We start from the raw sequence: 23,499 nt of genomic DNA, 5'->3' as shown, positions 1-23,499 counted from the left end.
TCTGGCAAAATTATGAATTTAAGATCCCAGTTACAGAGTGATTGCTGTGAAAAGTATTCATGCACACAAAAAAAATCACTCTGACTTTTCAGTCCTCATGCTCAAAGAAAATGTCCACAACACTTTCAAAAGATGAACCTGGGAGCTTAAATTCATAATTTTGCTAGACGCTAAGAATCATGAACTTAATAGAGATTCCTGAATTTATTTTGTATTTATTATTAAAATAATCTATAACAGTTGCCTTCCCGTGCAATCCCTGCTGTGTGGCTGCCCCGGCCCTGGAGCTTGCAGGGCTGGGCAGCTGCTCTAGAACTCAGAGCTCTGGGGCAGGCCAGACAGCTGCTCCAGAGTCGACCACTAGGGAGATGCCAGCTGCTTCAGCCCTGAAGCTCATGGGGCAGGTGGGCTGTCCCAGACTTCCAAATGCATGGGAGCTAACTGGCTGCTCCAGTGCTGACATTTTACTGTGTAGTTGGATGGGAGTCCTGCATCTGGGACTAGAGCAGTCGGTCTGTCCCTTGCGAGGCTGGCTGGCTGCTCCAGACATCAGCAGGTCAGGCTGGCCAGCTGCTCTAGTCCTGGATGTGGGATTCCTACCCCACTGCGCCAGGTATTCAAAACCAATGTACCCCAGCCCACTGGCCGGCCTTCAGCACTGAGCTGAGCTGGGCCGCAGCAGTGTGCTAATTGGGCCATAGGTTGAGAACTGCTGATCTCTAACCTACTCATAACCTCCTTCCCCTCTCTCAATCTGTTTCCACCTCTTCCTTTACTCCATGTGATTGGAAAGGTGTTAACAGGCCACTTCCTCTTGAATAGTCCGTTGAAATGTGTTAACTACTTGGAAAAGATTTTTTAGCCTATCTTGTATTTAGTTGGGAGATACTCAGTACACTTCCTAGACCTGAAGAAGAGGTCTATGTAAGGCTTTGTCTACACTTCACAGCTTAAAGCGCAGCCCTGGTAGTGCCTTAAACTGAAAGTGAGACTATGGCACGAGAGCTGGGAGAGAGCTCTCCTAGTGCTTTATGGAAACCACCTCTGTGAGTGGAGCAGTTAACTGCACTGGAAGTGCAGCTCCCAGCATTGCAGCTCCCAGCATTGTAGCCTGGCTCACACTGGTGCTATACAGCGCTGTGACTTGCTGCACTCGGGGAGTGTTTTTTCACACCCCCGAGCCAGAAAGTAATAGCATCTCAGTGTAGACTTGGCCTGAGCTCAAAAGATTGCCTCTCTCAACACAGAAGAGGTTCCAATAAAAGATCGTCCCTCACCCACTTGGTCTCTCTAATACGCTGGGACCAACATAGCTACAACACTGCATGATTAGTGCCTGTCAGATGTGATTCTTTATTTTCCTGGGGAGTGTGATGGTAGACTATGCTACTTACTACTTTGCTTTCTACTGTACAATTAACATCCAATGTTGGGGGAAGAAAAGTGATGCATTGACCAGCATAGTTTCTCAGTCTGAAATGTTATTGACTTGTAAAAAAATCTCTGGTGGAAACATATCAAAACCATTTTTGGGTAGCCAGTGTATTGCTAGCCATAAAACCCTTTTTTTTAACCTTTGCTAGCTAGTCTCTTCATTGCTAGGGCTATTGTAACACCAACTGTGATGGATTATGTGTTCTATTGCAGACATCCCCATATGACTCTCATTTCCCTGCACTGCTTAAATGCAACCTCTTCTTGGGAGGGTTTTACATGCTTTTTTTTTTAATTTAAAAAAATCTATAGGCTTGTTCTGGCTGGTGACTGAACTAAGTTTTGAAATATAGTAAATTCAGTATGCTGAAAACCCAGTGCCATATTATGCAGATACATCATGCAAAACTGAAGTTCGAACTTTGCCAGTTGAATTAGTGACTTCCTTGCCTGCAAAGAGAGGATGCACAAAGGCACTCCCTGTGGGTTTAGGAAACAGATAATAATGTATAAAGTCATGTGTTTATATGGGCTGTGTCGTTTTTAATTTGTCTATCGATGTTATAATGCAAACTTCATGGAAGTTCAGTGTAAGGGTAAGCAAGGCTGAGATAGCAAACTGGTGATGTCAAAGAGCACAGCTGGGAATGGAACAAACAGAACACAGGTGGTTGGGCCACATAACATTTTTCCATACTCGTTTGTTTTAAATTTCTTCAGTTGAAGTGAGTTTCCAATGAGTTAATTAAAGTTGCAAAATGCCACCTAATCAAACTCTTCAGTCAAATCATATTGTAATAATAATTCATCTTGAATATATATTATGTACAGGAATCATCTCCTACACAACCCCATGGCAACACAGCTACTTCTCAGGTGCAATACACAGCTGTGTGTTAGTACTAGGCAGGAGTATATAACCTGGAGAAGAGATGAAGAAGAACATCCTCTTGAATTGAAATTGTAGTTCGAAATGTGGGGAGATGCAATGACCCACACTGGAATTTGTCCAAGACAACAGAGTCATTTCCCCTGTTGTAGTGAAAAGTGCTTTAATGACCATAAAGAGTTACATCATATATGAATATCCAGCAGCAGAGTCCTACCCGGTATTGTTATTGGGTAAAGGCTCAGTGCTAATCCAGAGGGAAAGGAATCACCAACTAAATCACCATTTTCCACAATTCCTCAGTTTTCCATGGGGGTTTCCCTCCCAGCTGTTGTCAAGGGCTGATTCTGCTTAGTTTTTGAGAGCTTTTTGTGCTCTGTAGCAGTGAGAAATATGCATGGAATGATATGGGAGTTGTAATTTTAAACTCATTTTTAAATATGTGTATACTGTAATAAAACTTAACCATTGTTAAATATTTGAATATTATATAATAGCCCCAGTTTGTAGACTATTATAATTAAATAGGTTTTCGTTTCTCTTATTTCAATTGGAAACAAACAATGGTAATATGATTGCTCTTTTCTTCTTATCAGAATATGGTGGCATGGGCTTGGACTTCTCCTATAGCATTGCGGTGGCAGAGGAACTGGGAAATATCCGATGTGGAGGCATTCCTATGGCTATTGGAGTGCAAACTGACATGGCTACACCAGCTCTAACAAGGTAACTTTCAAAAGAAACCCTCAATTCCCTTTCTTCTTTTCAACTTCAAATTTATTCGGAAATAATATAATGTATTTAGCACTAAAAAAATTGAGCAAATTTACCATTTTTAATTTTAAAAATCAAGGGAAGCTCCTCTTTACCTTTACTTTTAAATAACGTACAGGTTGAAACTCTCTAGTACAGCACCCTTGGGACCTGACTGGTACCGAACCAGAGAATCTGCCCAACTATGGGAGGTCAACATTGTCTAGTCGCATTACCAACACTTCCACTGCTTGCTGGGCTGTTAAAAGACTTTTAGGGGTAAATTAGAGCTAAATAACTGCAAAGATCACTGACAGCCAGGACTGATATCTGTAAAACTTTATGGTACCGCGAGAAACTTGGTCATACCCATGATAAGTGGACATCCAGCTAGCTAAAATCATGCCAGACCACGGATGTTGCTGGACCAGAGAGTGTAGGACTAGAGAGGGTGTTGGGTTAGAGAGGTTCAATCTATAGTGCAACAGGAAAATATGTTGTAACTGATTTAGAACACTAGACACAGAGCTTTGACTTCTCTGAAGCATTTTAACAACATTCTTTCAAGCTAGTAAGCCAAGAATTAAATAATTGATTCAAGAATGCACTGTTTTGTTTCCCATGGTGTTGGCATTATTCAAATAGAAATTAGTTAATTTAAAGATGCTTCTGAGACAAAAATAAATATACCACCTTTTATTTCAGTGCATTGGTTCCTGAAAATAAGACTAGACATAAATTAAACACAGAACCTCCACACATTAATGGTGCCAGCCAAATCCATGTACAATCAATATACAATCAATGTACAAATCCATGGCTGGTGCAAGAAGATGAATGGTAGTAATTCAGTCTTAACAAGAACAAGTGAGAATCAATTATTTGGCAGTCAGAGACTAATGCCACACAGTCTATGAAGATAAATCTCAAAATGTTTTTAGTTATCTGTTGTAAAGCAAATTTGAATATCATGGCCATAGAATGGGAAACACTTATATCCTCAAATGAAATTTTGAAAAAGGAAGAGTTGGAGGGGGGAAGACAGGGGAGGTTGAGAAAAAAAATAGTAATAATAATATGTAGAACCAAATTTAGGAGTCATGTTAATAGTGGTGTACCTTACACACCGAATATGGCTGGTTCAGAAACTACTGTATATGTAACTTATTCCAATTTGGCATTCATTAGAGAGGCAAAATGAGTAATTTTCAACAAATATTGGAAGAAGAGGTATGTGTGTGGGTGGCAGAGAAAACAGCTCACACTAAAGTTGGTATAAGCTTTAAAACAGGGGTGTAAAACTTTTTTCAGTGGCAACTGACCCACAGAAAAAACAGACCCCACACAAGTGAGAAGCAACCCCCCCCCCCCCACAAAAAAACCCCTCACTGACGTGGCCTCCAACTGGGAAACAGAAAAAAAAAAAGAGAGAGACTTACTTCACTCATGCAGTTCAAGGTACCAGGGTTCGTCTCACGCTCTCGTCCTACATGGGGAATTGCCGAGCCTCAGGGGTTCCCTCCAGTGCCATATTCATTCTTCTGGGGGTGAAGGGCTACTAGATTTTGTGAGGCTTTGGAGTGGGACTACAAATGAGTGGTTCAGTGTATGGGGTTCGTGTGTGTGATTCCCAACCAATGGGAGCAACAGGTGAGAACTGCTTGCAGGTGAGAACTTCCCTGTGCTGCCATTTCCCCAGCTGGGGTTAGGGAGAGAGAATGGCAACAGGTAGAGCCACTCCTGCCCCTTGCCAGGCAGAGCCAGCCATGCAGGGGCTTTAGCGTTGACTCCTTGTTGTTTCCCCCCACAGTGGAGATGGGGAGCCCTGAGCCTCTTGAGCTGGATCAAGGCAAGCTGGGGGCCAGATCTGGCCCATAGGCTCATGTGAATCCAGCTTATTGGATGTCTACATGATAATAGTAGTAATAAGTCTTCTTCCTGAAGTTCTCGTCTGTCTCTCCTAGTCCGTGCTCAGTCTGTAGTTCCATAGCAGTGCTGCCTCTTCACAGCAGCCTATCTAACCAAATTTATGTAAATTTGTCATTTAAACTATTGTTAAGAAAAAAACTTAATTGCACAGAGTCAATTGATGCCTATATAATTTTGTGGAAAAGGACATTCTATCTTCTCCTTTCCTCTTCCAAATAACATCTTTGAGTTTAAGCAACCCCATAGTTTGAAAATGAGGATATACTTCCATGATTTATACTGATCCTTCTGTGTACTTAAAACACTTGAAAGTGTTACTCATGGGAAATCTTTCCAAAGAGAATTTTCCTTTGCCTTTCTTACACCAGAAACCTGAAAACAACATATAGTATCTATAGTGTATCTTTGGATCACTCTGAGCACAACTATATTTAATTTGTTATACTATTCATTTATTATATTGTAAAGGATAACCCTCTGATATCTTATAAGATTGTAGAGGATAGCCCATATTTGAACAGGCTTTTGTTATTTTTAACTCTTCCCTGTAGTTTAAAAAAAAATCGGTAGCCAAGGGCAGAATTTTGTTCCATTGTAGTGTTTTGGCTTGTATTTTACAATGTTTTTCCAATGTATAGCAGTAACAGCCCCTAAGAGGATAAGCAAGACAACTAACCACACACATAAAGATCTCATTCCAGAAGGAGAGCACACTACCTTCATTGTTTTGATGATTGGAGGAAGTGCAGAAGAGTTAGATAGGTAAAGTTGCAATATATCTGGGAATGAAACCTTAAGTGCTTCGGAAACTCCAGCTAGTACAGAATGCTGCAACTTGTCTCCTCAACAGCACAGAATACTGAGTATATCAAACCTGTTCTCTGCTGTAGTCACTGGCTTCACATCAAGTTTAAGGTCTTGGTCCTTAACATCACAGTGCTTGTGACAGAGACCGCTCAATACAGCAATGCCTCCTGCTGGCTGTCATGGGGATTAACTCCATCAGCCAGTCTCCCTCTCCAGGAGGTGCCTCTCCCACCTTTTTTCTGTCTGTAGACCCACTTCAGTCCAAGCACCACAGCGCCCTCTTCATGACTCGGGCCTCAGATTGTGTCATCATCCATGTTTTCCCCCTTCCAAGGGTGAAGTGACTCAGTTCAGTAGTTCAGCTACTTCCTCAGTAGTGAATGGGGGGAGGAGGGAGAGGGAAGCCTATACCTCGGGTCCAATACTTCGGGTCCCAACTACGGATGTAAAATCCCATTTAATTAGTTAACTGGTTAAACATTACATTTAGCCAGTTAACTGATTAAACAGGCTGAGCTGGAGAGGCACCCAGCCGAGGTCGGGGCTGTTCTGGCCAGGCTGGAGTGCCCCTGCCTGTTGCAGGCTAGGCCTGTGGAGGGTTACTGCAGCCCTCACTGGTTAACCATAACCGATAACTCGTTAATGGTGAGGCTTACCAGTCAATCTTTAACATCCTTAGTCCCAATCCAGGGACTCTGTAGACCAGACCTGGTCAAAATACAGCCCAGGGGCCGGATTCAGCCCATCAAGCCACAGGATCCAGCCTGCGGACCCCCCTGCCGTGACCCTCAGGCACACAGCTGCTGCGGTTTAAAACCCAGTCCCTGCGTCTCTGCTGTGCAGGCAGGGAGAGTCTTCCTGTGATCTCCCCACCCCCAGCCCAATCCTCATCTCCTATTGTGTTACCAGATTTGCCCAATACCCTGGGGTATGCTCATTTATCAGGGTTACCCTTATGGGACTGGGGGAAGGTTAACAGTTCTATCAGTGTGCTGTTGGTGCTTACTTGGGCTCTCATATGGAGCTGAATTCTCCCTGCTGCCAATTCCCCCTCCCACTGGAGCTCTCCTGCAGGAACTAGGTTCCTCAGGATGGGGTTCTTCCCACCTTAGCAACACACACAGACACTCACACCCACTAATCAGAGCACGTCTGAGAGGACTGGGTACTCAGCACTCACAAGCTGACCCCCTCATATGTCCCTGGACTCAGCTGGCTGGGTTTCACAGCAATGCCACACTGCACCCTCATGTGCCTTTGGACTCCGTGGGCTGGATTAAACAGCACTTTAAGCTGCCATCCTCATAAGCCCCCAGGTTCAGCACCCCTTATCCCCACTTTCACACCACAGTCATTCACAGGTAAACCACACGATGAGCAAACCCCACAGGATTTTGGGCACTACAGGGATCTTTTGCTTGGGTACAAGAAGCGTTGTTGCAGAGCGAATGGGGAAGCCAAAACAACACCCCTTAAGGAAGAGTGAGCAAAAGAGAAAGAAAGAGAGAGAAGCAACCAGTTTAACAATGAAAGTGATTTATTTCTGAGTAGTGAATAGATATCAAACAGTTACAATATTAAATCTAACAATTACAATATTAAATCTAAATTGAAGCTGATTACACATGTTAGGTAACCATATAACAGTTTACACAGGGCAGGGTCAGGAGGCTATGCTTAGAGAGATAGTTGAGAGAGAGAAAGAAAGAGAGAGAGAGAGACCTCACCACTCCACGGAGCTTGCACTGATCGGGGTTCCCAGATGATGATGGTAGCCGGGGGTCCAGAGGGCAGGAGAAAAGCAGGACAGAGCCCCCAGCACGATCAGACAGGAGATGAAGAAGTCTCAATGGAACTGATGCAGTTTAAGTCCAGGTATCAGAACAGATTTCTTGGGGCAAGGATAGGAGTTTTTATAGGGATAGTTCAAAGAGAAAGAGGAGAGACAATAGAGACTGATCACCCCTGGTTATGGGTGATGTTCCTTGAACGAGCTCACAATGCAACTTGGCAGTTTCAGTATTTTAGATGTCAATAGGATCGTTACTAGAATTGGTCTGATAATGACTAATTTGGGTGTGAGCAGGCTTAGGTTCATTAGCATCTGGAGCAGGGATTTCCCATCAGGCACTGCTTCTCTGCTTTCGGTGTCCCATAGTTCAGTGCGGTTCCTGCCTTGGAAGAGCTGCTCTCCATTCTGTATGCTAATGAGATGTCCCTCTGTTCCATCTTTAATGCAAATGAGGCTGGGGTGTTTCCTTAATTGTATCACCCTTGTCTGAAGCAGTTTAGGTGTGTCTTCCCCGGCCTTTTCATTGCTTTGTCTTTGATTCTAGCAGAGGCCTGAGGGAAGGGAATGGTTTTCCATGAATGTCACTCCCTGACTCCCCAAGAGCACAAGGCTGACAGGTGACCATGTTCTGGTTCCCCAATAATCACAGAGCTGGTGGGTAACAAGTCCCCCCGTTGATGGGGTGCTTGCGCTGAGCAAGTATCCCCATCACATCCTTAGTCCATGGTAGTGAGTCTGGTCTTCAATCCATTGTAGTTGTCGCATCAGTCGTTGGATCCAGCAAACCAGTAGAATCAGACCAATTACTAGTATAATTTGGAAACCAATGATCACCACAATGGGGTGAAGCATAATATTTAAAAGACCAGTTGCACTGGGGCTCCACCCAAGCAATGTCTCCCACCAGGAGTGATGGCCTGTGTCTGCAGCTGTAGCTGCTAGCCTAGAGATCTCCAGAGTTTGGAGCTTCTGAAGCTTGTGTTGTAAGGAGAGATGATTTAATAGTCCCTTAATAACATTGAGACCCATTCCCAGTGCAATGGGAGAGATCTCCTTGTATAACTCAGGGTAGGCTTTGAGATGCTGTACAGTCCATATAGGCACAGTAAACTTGCTATCGCAGCTAACAATTGTGGTTACATCTAACCATTGTGGTTATATCACAGAAATGGTGATTAATGTAAGGCACCATGAGTTGGATCCAATGTCCATTAATTAATACAATAGTACCATAATTACAAAAGTAATTAGTACAGTCTTGTTTTTACACGCACACATGCTTTAACAATAGACAATAACAAACCCATCTTTCTAGATAACATCAAAGGAACAGTGAGATTTTATTTCCCAGTTGTGGGAAGAAACAATCATGTTCCTCCAATGCTTGGTCTCCACAATCCCGTTTGGGGGACCTTGCTGAATCAGGTCATGCCCCGCTACAGTCCAGTTCAGTGGTTCCCAGTTTACAAGGAACCATGTGATATTCTTGCTGATGGGTGTGATTAGAGACAGCTGCAGCATGGCTGGTACCCAAACTTCTAAAGAAACCAGGATTATTCAGTACCTTTCACCACCTGGAAGGCTGTCATTAGTGGCATCAGATGGCAGGTGTCTCTTTCGAGACCACAACGGCTTACAGAATAAGGGGATGGAGTCCGGTGTGGTCTTAGTTTCATAGCAAAACTTGAGTGACTCTCCGATGGCAACCTGTGTACAATTGGCCACTTTCCCAGGAGTACTCTGAGGAGTTGCCAATAGCATGGAATTGATAGTGACACTGCAGGGCCAGGGGGTTGCTCCCATTTCAGCAAGCAGGCACCTCCATAGGTTCAGGGGGATCACAGGTCCAGCTGAGAGCTTGGGTAGCATCAGACTCCAGATACTTAGGGCCAGCAGAGTGCTGAAGCAACAGTGGGCTGTCATGGCTCTTGTTCAGGATCTGTGAAAGGGCAGAAAAGAGAAAACAAACTCCACACTCCCCCCGTATATACGGGGAGAATCGGGAATTATTATTACAGAGTGAACATGAAATAGTGGCCTATATAAGAATGGCCATAATAAGTCCAGTACTTCTTTGGCCTGTTCCTGCTTCAGCATCAGGGTAGGCACTGACAAGCCTAGCTGACATGTATTTTTTTTTTTTTTTTTAACAGCCCCAAGCTGTTCCTTCTTGCTAGTCAAGAAGGGTGGCTGGCAGGATGGAGAAGTCAGTTATGCTATTCCTTGCAGGTCAGGTGGTTTATCTTTCCACTCTTTGATTTGTGAAGAATGAAACCATTTCTGCCAGAGTTTCCCATTTTTCCTATTCAGGATTTCTACCTGGTCAACACTGGGACTAGCCCAATTCACAATCATGCAGAGGGTGTGTGTCAGAGAATGCTGTTTTGCTGAAAACTTTCTGTACATTACTGGTTGGCCTAATTCCCATACTACCAGAGGTTTTCCCCAGTGCACTTTTTTGTCTTGTTTCCCTTTATGTCCCTGATCAAGCACAAATTGAATCAGGTCCCCCTGTATCTGGTTGGGGACTATCCAGTGCCTTTCACTGCCTGCACCCTCTGCCCACCAGACATCTTCAACCTGCTCCATCCTGGATTTTCCTGTGTGATCTTTCCTTTTCCTGGCTAAGGACTGAATTTCTGTATCCCCATCTTGAAAAGTACCTAACTCTAAGGCATCTATTCCATGGCCTAAAGGTTTTCCCTGAGTAGTTACGGCCTCTGTTTGTTCCACCTGGTCTGTGTCTTTGGTATGGTCACTGATAGCAGCAGCTTTGGCTAAGGCATCAGCTCTGTTGTTCCAGTGTGCTTCCTCTGAGGGATTTTTCTGCTGCCCCTTGGTGTGAATCACCCAAGTGTCTCCAGTTCTTTCCATGTCATTTCCCTCCTGAGCACAGCATTCTACTTGTCCCTGTAGTCTGTCTACTAGCAAGGGACCATCCTGCCAAACAGGTGCTTCCTGGATTTCTCCCCCACACCCACTGAGCTGAGCCTGTTTAGTGGTGGGTCTCCCTCCCGAGATCCACCGAGGACTCAGAATGTTTACTGAGGCTCCTGTGTCCACTAGCAGCTGGGCTAACGTCCCTGGATTCCCCACTGTAGCCCTTACAGTTGGTCTCCCCCACCTGTCACAATGAAGTCTTGCAATCAGCTGGGGAGGCCCACGGGGAACAGGGCACCCCTATTGATCAGCTGACTCCCTTGAAAGCCTGCACTCAGAAGAGGAGGCAGGATTCTGGTTTTGACCGGGAGTGAGTGTTGGGGACTCACTCCTCACTGGAGCAGTGGGCCGAAGTGGGGCTCCCTCCATCAACTCTGTTCTTCTTGTAACCTGAGACAAAGCATTAATTAGAGTGCTGAGGGGCTGGCGATCATATTTCCTCATGTCTTCCCCTAACTTTACTAGCTCCATCCAGATCACATTCCTAAGGGTCTCCTTGGGTCGGCGCTGCCCAATACGGTGGGAAGTAGGGGGACTACCACTGGGAGTGCGACTGGCAGAATGGGGACCATTATTTGCAAAAGTAATAGCCTGTACAGGCTCACAGTTAGTCTTTTTGCTGATCTGTTTTTTTAAAACACCAGTCTCTCTTAACAAATCTCCCACCTGTTTAATTTTTGCCACTAGCTCATTCCATGTAAGGTGTTCCAAATCCACAGCCCCCATGCTCATTTTTGTCTGGGAATTCAGACCTGCATATGTGCTCTGTACCAATTCATGTCCCTGATACTGATAAGTGATAATTTCGTTCTCTTCTGTCTGGGGCAATGAATCAGAGAGAGCTGCCAGCATCTTTTTGCGAATTAGGTAAGCTTCAGGGGCCTCTCCAGGTTTCTGCTCTTCCAGAATATAGAGTTTTTTAAGGGAAGAAGCCGGCAGTAATATTTTGAGAGCACTTATCATCCATTCCCGGGGCCCAGGGGCAGTCCGCTCCCACGAACCTATGCCTATGTCCAGAGCATCTGCATCACCAGGAGAAGCACATAACTGAGCCAACTGGGTAAGGTCCATGCCATCAGCAGAGGGGTACATTTGCCAAATGCGAGCCAACCATGCCACAGCTGTGTCACGGTTCAGTGGTCCCAGCCTCTCAGCAATAGCCTTGGCCTGGCTAGGAGACCACCTTGTTACATCGGTGACCAGCTCTGTTGTGGGAAGGTCAGCTCCTGCAACTATGTGTTTAACTTCCCTTGTGGAAACAGGGGCAACATTGTGCCTGTGAGACCACTGGGGGTTAAATGGGGCTTGGGGTTCAGTATCAGGGAATATTTCTATTTTTGTAGGGGGTTCCCAATCACAGTCCTCTCTTAACCTTACAGCTGCTACCACCCCCTTATGGGCACTAAGTTGGGCATGCAGTTTACTGATCTCTGCCTCACACTTCTGATGGCTGGCTGCTGCCTTAGCTGCCTTGTTTTCATCTGCTAGAAAGCGAGTTGCTGCTCGTGCTTCCTCTAACAACATTTTAGTGTGAGACAACTCTTTTCTGTACTGTTCTGCAGCCATATTGGCCTTGTCCCTTTCCTCTTGCATATTTCTAAGTAAAGTCACCATTTTAAGCTTTTCTGCTATAAATTCACATCCATCCATCTCACATTTGTCCAAACACTGTTGTAACTGCTTTTTCTCCAGCTCCAATTCCTGCCTTCCCTTTACCATTTCAGCCATGTCCAGACATGCATAAAACAATGCCCATGCAGCAGCTGCATCTTTTGCACTACCTCGTGGTTTAATGGTTGTGCAGTATTGTTCAAAGCTCAAACTTGCTTCAAGCAGGGGATCCTCACCCTTAAAGCACCCTCTTTCCCAGGGACATTTCCCCTTCTTCATTACCCATCTCTCTAACCTATTGGTTTTCTCCTGTCTCAAGCGAGCAGCCAAAGGGGTTCTCTCAGACATCTCTACTTTCCTTATTTCACTAGTTACCTTTTACCTGCAGTCAATATAACTCTAAAACATTTACTTTCAAGCCCAATATTTAACTTACCCACAATAATTCCAAGAACAATTCAGAACTTTACCACATTAATGCCTATTCACACAGTTCTACAAAAATTCCAAGCACAATTCAGAACTGTTACCACATTAATTCCTAGTTCCAGTTCTACAATAATTCCTAAATGCACAGTACTACAATAATTCCAAGCATAGTTCAGCTACAATAATTCCAAGCACAATTCAGAAACTTTACCACATTAAGTCCTATTTGCACAACTCTGCAATAATTCTACAATAATTCCAAGCACAATTCTGACTAGTTACCACATTAATTCCAAGCACAGTTCAGCTACAATAATTCCAAGCATAGTTCAGAACTTTTTCAAGTATTCTATGTGAATAATAGAAGGAGCTCAATAAAAGGCTTCAAAAAAAACCTGACTCAGGCCGCTGCCTCAGTTTCCCCACTCTGGAGCAACTACTCAGAACTTTACCAAGTAGTCTATAGAAATGATAGAAGCAGCTCACTAAAAAACAACAACAACAACAAAAAGGAAAGAGAAAAGAGGAAACAAACAAAAAAAACCTGTGCCTCAGTTTCCCCACTCTGCAGCAACTACTCAACAAGTACCCCGTGATCAGGATCACGTGCTGCCCACGTTCCTCCACCAATTTGTTACCAGATTTGCCCAATACCCTGGGGTATGCTCATTTATCAGGGTTACCCTTATGGGACTGGGGGAAGGTTAACAGTTCTATCAGTGTGCTGTTGGTGCTTACTTGGGCTCTCATATGGAGCTGAATTCTCCCTGCTGCCAATTCCCCCTCCCACTGGAGCTCTCCTGCAGGAACTAGGTTCCTCAGGATGGGGTTCTTCCCACCTTAGCAACACACACAGACACTCACACCCACTAATCAGAGCACGTCTGAGAGGACTGGGTACTCAGCACTCACAAGCTGACCCCCTCATATGTCCCTGGACTCAGCTGGCTGGGTTTCACAGCAATGCCACACTGCACCCTCATGTGCCTTTGGACTCCGTGGGCTGGATTAAACAGCACTTTAAGCTGCCATCCTCATAAGCCCCCAGGTTCAGCACCCCTTATCCCCACTTTCACACCACAGTCATTCACAGGTAAACCACACGATGAGCAAACCCCACAGGATTTTGGGCACTACAGGGATCTTTTGCTTGGGTACAAGAAGCGTTGTTGCAGAGCGAATGGGGAAGCCAAAACAACACCCCTTAAGGAAGAGTGAGCAAAAGAGAAAGAAAGAGAGAGAAGCAACCAGTTTAACAATGAAAGTGATTTATTTCTGAGTAGTGAATAGATATCAAACAGTTACAATATTAAATCTAACAATTACAATATTAAATCTAAATTGAAGCTGATTACACATGTTAGGTAACCATATAACAGTTTACACAGGGCAGGGTCAGGAGGCTATGCTTAGAGAGATAGTTGAGAGAGAGAAAGAAAGAGAGAGAGAGAGACCTCACCACTCCACGGAGCTTGCACTGATCGGGGTTCCCAGATGATGATGGTAGCCGGGGGTCCAGAGGGCAGGAGAAAAGCAGGACAGAGCCCCCAGCACGATCAGACAGGAGATGAAGAAGTCTCAATGGAACTGATGCAGTTTAAGTCCAGGTATCAGAACAGATTTCTTGGGGCAAGGATAGGAGTTTTTATAGGGATAGTTCAAAGAGAAAGAGGAGAGACAATAGAGACTGATCACCCCTGGTTATGGGTGATGTTCCTTGAACGAGCTCACAATGCAACTTGGCAGTTTCAGTATTTTAGATGTCAATAGGATCGTTACTAGAATTGGTCTGATAATGACTAATTTGGGTGTGAGCAGGCTTAGGTTCATTAGCATCTGGAGCAGGGATTTCCCATCAGGCACTGCTTCTCTGCTTTCGGTGTCCCATAGTTCAGTGCGGTTCCTGCCTTGGAAGAGCTGCTCTCCATTCTGTATGCTAATGAGATGTCCCTCTGTTCCATCTTTAATGCAAATGAGGCTGGGGTGTTTCCTTAATTGTATCACCCTTGTCTGAAGCAGTTTAGGTGTGTCTTCCCCGGCCTTTTCATTGCTTTGTCTTTGATTCTAGCAGAGGCCTGAGGGAAGGGAATGGTTTTCCATGAATGTCACTCCCTGACTCCCCAAGAGCACAAGGCTGACAGGTGACCATGTTCTGGTTCCCCAATAATCACAGAGCTGGTGGGTAACAATTGACCGGAAACAGCCATCCAGTCGGAGCTGAGAGATTGGCCTGACTGACAGGGGCAATGCAAGCCTCTTCCCCCATGCTGAGTTGAGAGCCATGTGCAGGATGAAGGCTGCATTTTCAGGGAGCCCAGCCTACTGGCCAGGAGACACCTATGTAAACTCCTCCCAGCCACCACCTGCCTCTGGCACCCCAGCCCCTCCTGCACCCCAAGGTCACCATCCAAACCTTCTGTGCCCCCCTGCCCCAGGTTACAACTCCCTCCCGGACCGTGTACCCTCTTTAAAATCCTTCCCCCAGACCAGAATCCTCTCCTGACCCTACATCCCAATTCCCTGACGCGGGTCACAACCCCCTTCTCTACCCAAACGCCCTCTCAGACCCCACACCATCTCCTGCACCCCGGTCTCTTACCCCGTGCGCCCTTCTGCACCCAACTTTGACCCCGCACCTCCTCCACAGAAAAGTGTGGCCCTTGACCACTTATGAAAATCTTAGAGTGGCTCCCCAAAAAAATGATTGCCCATCCCTGCTGTAGATAGTAGCCATCTGCAGTGTTCCTTTGTCTTTGCTCAGTGCTACTGGGCCACTTCCCTAACTCATTCTTTGCCTGCTTCTCAGGACTTTTAGCCAGCAAGTCCCAGCATCTAGACAGGAATTACTGTTCCCTTGGTCCCAGCCAGCAACCACTTTGTTCCAGGTACTGCGCTTCCTGCAGCCCACTAGGAACACAGGCCTCACTCCTTGAGCTCCCTGTGGCAACTGTCCCTGCAGCTCCTTTTATGTAAGCCCACTGGCCACAGACTGGCTGTTCTTTGAAGCCTCCCTTCAATTTTCTACTTCCTGCGCCGCCTCTCTAGGTTGCTTGGGGAATTCATTTCCACTACTCCTCTCTGGGACAGGGTGTGACAGGGCCCTGAGTCCATTGTTAATCCCTTCTCCAATGTGGGGCAAACACCCCATCACAGTGCTCCATTATCTGGGCCCAGGATGTCTAAAACATTCCTTGAAGCTTGAGAAGAAAATCATGGTTGACATCCTTGCTTTTCTAATACATCGGAACTCTCAGCAGTGCAGGAGACAGAACTTACGATGGTGGTGGTGGCGGGGGAAGAGGAGGGTTAGCCCACGGCCGTGCAAAGAAACCCCAGGAACTAAGGAATTCACAAGCCTTACCACCTTCTGCTCCAAGTGAAGTTGCATATCTCTGACCTTGCCATTTTAATAATGACATGTATCATTATTAAAACAAATCAAAAATCCTACCAAAACATGAAACTCTATAGTGCACACCTCACACTTTGGAGATGAAGGAACAATCATATAAGAGATGTTTGTGTTAGGACTTTATGGGTCCAGGAAGGAACTCCCTGAGATCAGTGTAGCAATGACCTTGGCAATTGCTGCCTTTGCAGCATGGTGTGCAAGTCATTTGCTGGGATTATGTGGGTATATCTCATGTAATCAATTCCCTGCCATTGCTAGGGTATTGGGCATTGGTTCATCTCAATTCCTCCTGTTTTTTGCCATTAGCACGTAACTAATGTCCTCTGTGCTGTCAGACTTCGGTCTGATACTAGTGGTTGGGTTAGTGAGCAGGTGGAGGGTGCTATGGGTGGTCTCTGGTGATGATGACCTGGTTGTCCCTCTGGTATTAAAGTGTGTGACTCTAAGATGCTGCTTATTGCACTACTAGATGGTGTTCAGAAATTATGGTGGTGAGTGCAATATAAGAGCCGATATCTAATAGTAAAAATTATTAGCACTACAGGAACAGACTTTGCTAGCTAAATAGATCAGTGCAAATTTTAATTTAGAATGTTACAATCGACTCTATAGTGTGGATTTTTCTTCTAATCAGTATTGGATCACTTTAGCTTAAAATTTGATTTTCACATGCGTTTTTGCTAGTAAAGCTCAATGTTTGTAGAAACAGAACAGAAAAAGGTTCTCAATGTGTGGAAATCAAAATATACTGTTACGTTTTATATGAATATTAGTGAATGCATTCTTATATTTTTAATACAACTCCCCTCAATATGTTATCAGACTAATTTGTTACTGCAAATAGTGCAGAAATGAGAGAACTCACTGTCATAACAAGCACTGCTGTGATGCACTTTAACCTGGAGAGATATAGTAAGGGTAGACAGGTCATCCTGAATAGCATGTTCACACACCACTCTACCTCAATTCCAGCCTCAATGGTTCCTGCAAGATGCAGCTATACTTTACTGCTCCAAAAGTAATTTTAAAAAAAACCCAACCAGACGTGACACGATTACTGCATTTAAAACTCATTTAATTCTATAGTCTGGGCACTTTGAGTATAACAAAAAGCCCACTAAAGGTATTAACTAGTCAAAACTCCCTCTCAAAAGAAAAAAAACCCCACAACAACCCTAAAAGAAAGTTCTGGAACAGTCTGAAAAAAATAAGCATATTGTTGGCTTAAGCCTCTCCTAATTTGGGGTCTGATTCTGCTTTCATCATACTTGCAAAACTCCCCTCAGAAATTGAAGCAGGTGTTTTCATATGCCAGACAAGTGCACTAAGTATGTATAATTGGGCATATGGTTCCCTCAGATTCATGCACAGATGGACATTGATCCAAAGAGAGAGATTCCCAACTCACATCTACCCAGCATGGCAACACTTTGGTGTTGTCCGGAATAAAGCTGTTTAAATCCCCTTGCGCATTGTACTACATAGAACATAAAGCTTACAGGAAGAGTTCTCTCTCCATCCCCCATAGTCAGAATGAGATTCGGGGCCTCCGGCATTGTTGTGGATCTTGCCTGGAAGTTTTGTAAAGTGAAGCGATCCTGGTTGTCCGAGGCAATTTCGTCTTTCCTGGTCAGTGCCTGTGGAGGTATCCAGTTTCCACAATATTCTGGAGTTGGGTGGCCTCCTTGCAAAAGTCCAAACAAGCTCTTCATAGCAGACACAGGTCTTGCAAGCTGTCCCAGAGGCCATGTTGTTGCTCTTGACATTTATACCACCATGCTGGGGCAACTTTTCTTTGTGCATCACTGGCCTGGTCTCCAGGACTGGTCCCTCTCCTTCATTAAGTCCTGTATCCTCTCATTTATCTTAGTGATCTGGAGTCTGCTCTTCATATGAGATTGGACCTATTCCTTTTCTGAGATCTCAAGGAAGTCTAGGGCCTCTGCAGGGGACTGCACAGAAACATGGGAGTGAATGCCTCTGTGATCTGTATTGGAGTCTGGGAGCAGAATTGCAATGGGGGCACCTCCATTTAAATGTGTGGAGCACCTGCATTTAAACAGGAAGGAGATATCTGGTCAAGAGCTGTAGCAGTCACTCAGTAAACAAACAGGTTGACCAGGTATGCGGCAAAGCAGTGTGGGAAAGCAGTGGGAGGACTGACAGAGGAGGAATTGTTAATTCAAATTGGAGATGTGGTCATGCCAAGCTTATTATGGAAATTCACTTCCAAAGTGGATTTTGTAAGGAGTAGTAAGAGGCCCGGTAATTGAGACACAACTGGTGTGGACACAAGACAGTTACCAACCTAGCCCAAATAAATTTCACATATAGACATGCCCATACAAAAGTCACATTATATTATGTTTTGCCCTGAGAATTTCAGTCTGATAGAGCCTGAATGGAAATCATCCAACCTTTGACCCTCTGACTGAACAGGCTTTGTTCCAGAAGGTGCTGTATTCACTTACAATAAATAAATTAATTCCAGTCTGAATTGACGTGGCTGAGAAGTAGTTAAAATGTAGTGATACTATTGATGTGTATTACATTTGTACACAGAGGGACTCCATGAAGGTTAGGGCTTATTGTGTTAGGTATGCCGTGCCAATTACAAAGGCCAGACTTTGCTTTCTCATATGAACTAGTAGGCTATTTGGAACTAGTATCTATGCTACTTGACTGTGAATGAGCAAAATCATTTAAATCACTTTCATTGTTACAAGTTGTGGAATAATGCAGATGTAGCTAAGATTTTCTCATCAGACTCTATTTTTCTGTTTTTTTATTTCCTTAGATAATGAGTAACTAAAAGTAGCTGTGTCGTTCGGGTCAGGATTTGGTCCTTTTGAATTTACTGATGTTCATTCATGTTCAGCTGTTAGTTAATCTCACTAGGATTGCTGCACCACTTGTGATAGGAGTGATACCTTATCCCAGAAGACTTCATATCTGGTTTGAAGTGGGTTAGATGATCAAGTTGAACGTGTGAGCTCAGAAACAAGAAAGCTTGATGTGGTTTAATCAAACAAGTGTAGTATAAAGAATCAAGTGCAGCTATTCATACTCAAAGCTACAATTTGCAGCTAACAGTATGTCAGAAAGTGTCAGTCCTAATTAGAAATGTTCCTTCCTTGCTAATTAATCAATTCACTTCAGCACGGCATTTTTTTCCTTGGAGTAGGAGAAACAAGAATGAAAACTGTCAGCTTTTCTCCCCCACTTTTAGAGATTGATCATCAGCTCTATTAAACCACAATGTGATGCACAGTAGACATATTTTCATTCAATGCAACAAGAATCACATCTGTCAGAAAGCAAATTCATTGCTATTTAAGATGAATTAAGAGGGTTTCAGCTTTTAAATGAGTGCTCATAAACAGAACTAAGAAGTGGATCAAGAAAATGTAATGGGATTTGAATCCTGCTGTGACTTTTTTATTTCACCCCATTTAACATCATCTACTGTATAATATTTAATCATAGCTTCAGTATTAACAGAAATGTGTGGGAATGTCATGGAAACCAAGTATGGAGTAAAAAAGAATGGATAGTTTCTGTGTAACTATGTTAACATTAATGGCCACAATTGGACCTGTTAGATTAAACAATGTGTCAGAAGAAAAAATGTTCTAATAAGGAAGTTTATTTTAATATATATCGCACAGAAAAAGGTTTTAAAAGAACATTAAGCAAAGTCAAGCACTCAAATTGTTAGGAAATGCTAGAATTAAGTTGCCTAGAACATATCCACTTGCTCTGTGGGAATGGTGCATGCACAGTCCGCTCAGGGCTAGGAGCTAGAACAGGGGTCTCCAAACTACGGCCCGGGGGCCGGATGCGGCCCGCGAGGCCCTCTCATCCGGCCCGTGGAGACCTTTTTGGATTCAAAGGCAGAAGAAGTGAGATTGTTTCAAAACCCATTTGAAGCAGATGTGGCCAGTTGCCCAGATGAACTGCAGCTGGAAGTCATTGAGTTGCAAGCAAATGACCTCCTTAGGGACAAGTTCAAAATAGGACTGGTGGGTTTTTACCAGTTTTTGCCCAAGGAAGACTTTCCTAATGTCAAAACTTTTGCATCAAGGTACCTTTCAATCTTTGGAACAACATACCTGTGTGAACAAACATTTTCAAGAATGAAATACGTGAAGAACAATTTGAGAACAAACTTGTCCGATGATAATCTCAGGTCACTGTTGATGTTAGGGACAACAAATCTAAAGCCAGAAATGTCTGCTATTTTGGCATCCAGGAAACAGTTTCACCATTCACACTAATACAGGTGTTCATGTGTAGTGTATGAATGTGTTATTAAATAATAACTGAATAAAATAATATTAAATAAATAATTAAAAACAACATCCATGTTTTGATTGTTTTTTATTTGGACCTCAAGTGTGTAGTCGGCCCCCGAACTGCTGTTTGATAGTTAATGCGGCCCTCGGGCTGAAAAGTTTGGAGACCCCTGAGCTAGAACATGTTCAGTGAAGATGGAATCTTTAGAAATGTTAACTGCTACAGTACTAAATCTCTATTGAAAGTGTGTGAACTGAGGTTTTATAAAGGCTTATTACTTGGCCAATTGCAGATGGATTTTCACAGGGACAGTAGACACATCCCTGACACAGATAACCCTCCACACCCCAACTTTCAACTCCATTTTCCAGGTGCATGAGAGTTTCTCAAAGAAAAGTTTGTCAGTTTTTTAATGGCAAAACACTGTATTTTCCCTAATCTTTCTCTCAGAAACAGCTGAATTATTTTGGCTGAAACTTTCTGAAAAATCAGGGCCAAGACAGACACTATTGAAAATATCAACCCAAAACAATTAAAGTTTGGTAACGTTATGAGCAATTGAAAACCAGATCATATAATGGGAAGTGTTGGGCAGCTTTAATAATGGGCAGTGATTCCAACCCCGCAATAACATATATTCACTTTTGTATTTTGTTTGGTGAATGAAAATTAGCCACAGTTGATCATCTCTGCCAGGAAAGCCATTTTGGGTTCTCCAGAGATCTTTCTGCATGAATAAAACCAACAAAACTTGGCCCAGTGTATAAAGGGAAAGATTCCACATCCTGTTTCTTGATTTTCCTGTATTTGGGGCTGCTAATATGATCTGATATCAGCAGGAACAAGATTAATGAAGTGTAGCACCTATATGCACCAGCATAGTGAAAGTGGCAGCGAGTACTCACATCAGACCTAAAAGGTTTTCCCATCCTTCCTTCCTTCTCTGTTGAAGGGCAGATCCTCAGTTGGAGAAAAATGCAAGACCTGCCTTGAAGTCAGTGTGCCAGTATTTAAAAAGGGTGAACTGTATGACCTGGGTCACTTTAGGCCAGTTAGCATTAAAAATCATGGAAAGGCTGGTATAGGATATGATCAATAAAGAATGAATAGATATTAGCATAATTAATGCCAATCAACATAGCTTTATGGAAAATAGTTTTTGTCAAACAAACCTGAATGCAGGTTGAACCTCTCTGAACCTGGACTCTCTGCTTCAGCAACATCCGTGGTCTGACATGACCATGGATGTTCCTCAACCAAAGAGTCCTGGTGGAGGGCTGGAGGCAGGAGCTCTACAGGGATTGGGAACCTAGGTGGACTAGCTGCAGGGGGGCCAGTGGCCAGGAGCCCTGCTGTGGGAGTGTGACTGGGATGGCAGCAGAGCAGCCGGAGTGCCAGAGGACTGCTGCAACAGAACCAGGAGCCTTGGCGTGGGGAACTAGCAGATAGGCTTGTGGCAGGGCCAGGAGTGGAGCCAGGCTGGGGAACCAATGGTAGGTGGGCCAGAAATGACCTCCCTTGGTCGATCCCTGTATCGTTATTTTGTTGAGATTAGAAGTTTGGTTGATACAGGTAGCTGTTTGACTTAGTCCCACATCACATTCTGATGAAAAAAATAGCACTGCAAAATCCACATAGTCAATATTAAGGGGATTAAACACATGGTAGCAGATATAGCACAAAAACCCAACTGTAAATAGGGAATTGTAATCCAGTGGAAGGTGTTTCTAGTGGGGTAGACAGTGATCTGTTCTTGGCCTTATTCTGATACATTTCTTTCAGTGATTTTGATGAAAATATAAATTCATTGCTGATAAAAGTTGCAAAGAACACAAACATTGGTAAAGCAGAAAGTAGTAATGGGGACAACAGATAAATTACTGTGCTGCTTGTTAAAGTGGGCTTGTTTGAACATAATTTTTTTACATAGACAATACAGTGGGAGTTTTGCTTGAAAAACTGAATGTTTTTTCTCCTGACTTATGCTTTAATGCTGTAAAACATGTTTACTTGTTCATAAAGCCAGTTTCTTTAAAACACAGTTTAATTTCTTGCAAGTTAGCAGATTTTTTTTCTTGAATGTCATACTATAGCAAAGTTGCTGAACTGCAGTTTCACATATGCTGTATAATGTCAAAATAGAGCTGAAGTTGAGTGTATAAAATTTACAGAAAAAGATGCTGCAGTGGTTTTGCTTGCTTACTTCCTCTCCTCTGCATGGGTGGAGAGTCAGAGGGAGATGTGATGGGAAGAGAAGCAATAATGAATTTCCCTGAATTACTTTTTTTAAAGCCATTTAAAATACACCTTATATAACACCTGCAATACTAGTGTTGATAGTGGGTGAACATCACCTGATATGCAGCAGTCTAGTACAAGACCTTCTGTACCACCAAGCCCTGTTTAGAGGGTGTGAAGTATGAGTAGTGGTACAGAAGACATACTACAAAAATAGTCTTCATGACAGCCTAATGTAGACTGGCACAGAAGCCATTGGATTTCCATTTACACAGGTATGAACACCCCCAATACAATGGGTACGAAGTTGTTTTGGCTGCTATTCCAGCCATTGGTTGGAATGTGAGCTTAAAGGATCTTTTGCCCATTCTTGGACTGGGAGACCTGGGTATGTTTTGTTCTGTGAACACTCCTTCACAGAGAGAGAAATTCGTTAAGTGGTATGGTGGGTGGAGTGCATTTCACCCAGAGAGACTAGATCTTATACGTATAACTCCCTTTCAAAAGACTTTAAAAGCCTGTATTTCCATTCTTTCATTGCAGATTTGGCTCTGATGAGCTGAAACGACAGTTCCTTGTTCCAACGATAGCTGGAGAAGTAGTGGCTTGTTTAGGAGTCAGTGAACCTGGAGCAGGGTCAGATGTTGCAAGTAAGGAAACTGATTATGCCTAGGATTTCTAAAGCTAACATACTGGAGCTAATCTTAGATGACATGATGATTAAAGTGTTGGTACTCTGTTTATCTGGGCTCCCCATCATTGCTACTATTATTGTGGCATTGTTGGGAAACTTCTAAGAAGGATGACTAGTGTGAGAAAAGTCTGTCCAGGGAACAGGACCACCATGGAAGTCTTTGAGCTAAATTCAACCGGGGTGTAATTATAGGGTATGTCTACACTTGCACCCTAATTTGAACTAGAGATGCAAATGTAGGCATTCAAAATAGTAAATTAAGCCGGGATTTAAAT

The 23,499-nt window shown here is 43.7% G+C and overlaps 1 protein-coding gene across 1 annotated transcript in view; it reads left to right on the top strand.

Moving 5' to 3' along the window:
* LOC102456845 (putative acyl-CoA dehydrogenase 6) overlaps positions 1–23,499 on the top strand; it is a 118,988-nt gene that overhangs the window by 71,846 nt on the left and 23,643 nt on the right. Inside the window, exons 3-4 of the mRNA XM_006114488.5 lie at positions 2,920–3,049; positions 23,074–23,180. Of these exons, the coding sequence (XP_006114550.4) occupies positions 2,920–3,049; positions 23,074–23,180 (237 nt within the window). The remainder of the gene's footprint in view (positions 1–2,919; positions 3,050–23,073; positions 23,181–23,499) is intronic.

Source organism: Pelodiscus sinensis, chromosome 2 (genome assembly GCF_052426305.1).
Source record: "Pelodiscus sinensis isolate ZL-2025 chromosome 2, ASM5242630v1, whole genome shotgun sequence".
NCBI classification, from domain to species: domain Eukaryota; kingdom Metazoa; phylum Chordata; order Testudines; family Trionychidae; genus Pelodiscus; species Pelodiscus sinensis.
This window is presented reverse-complemented; position numbering and strand designations above follow the sequence as displayed.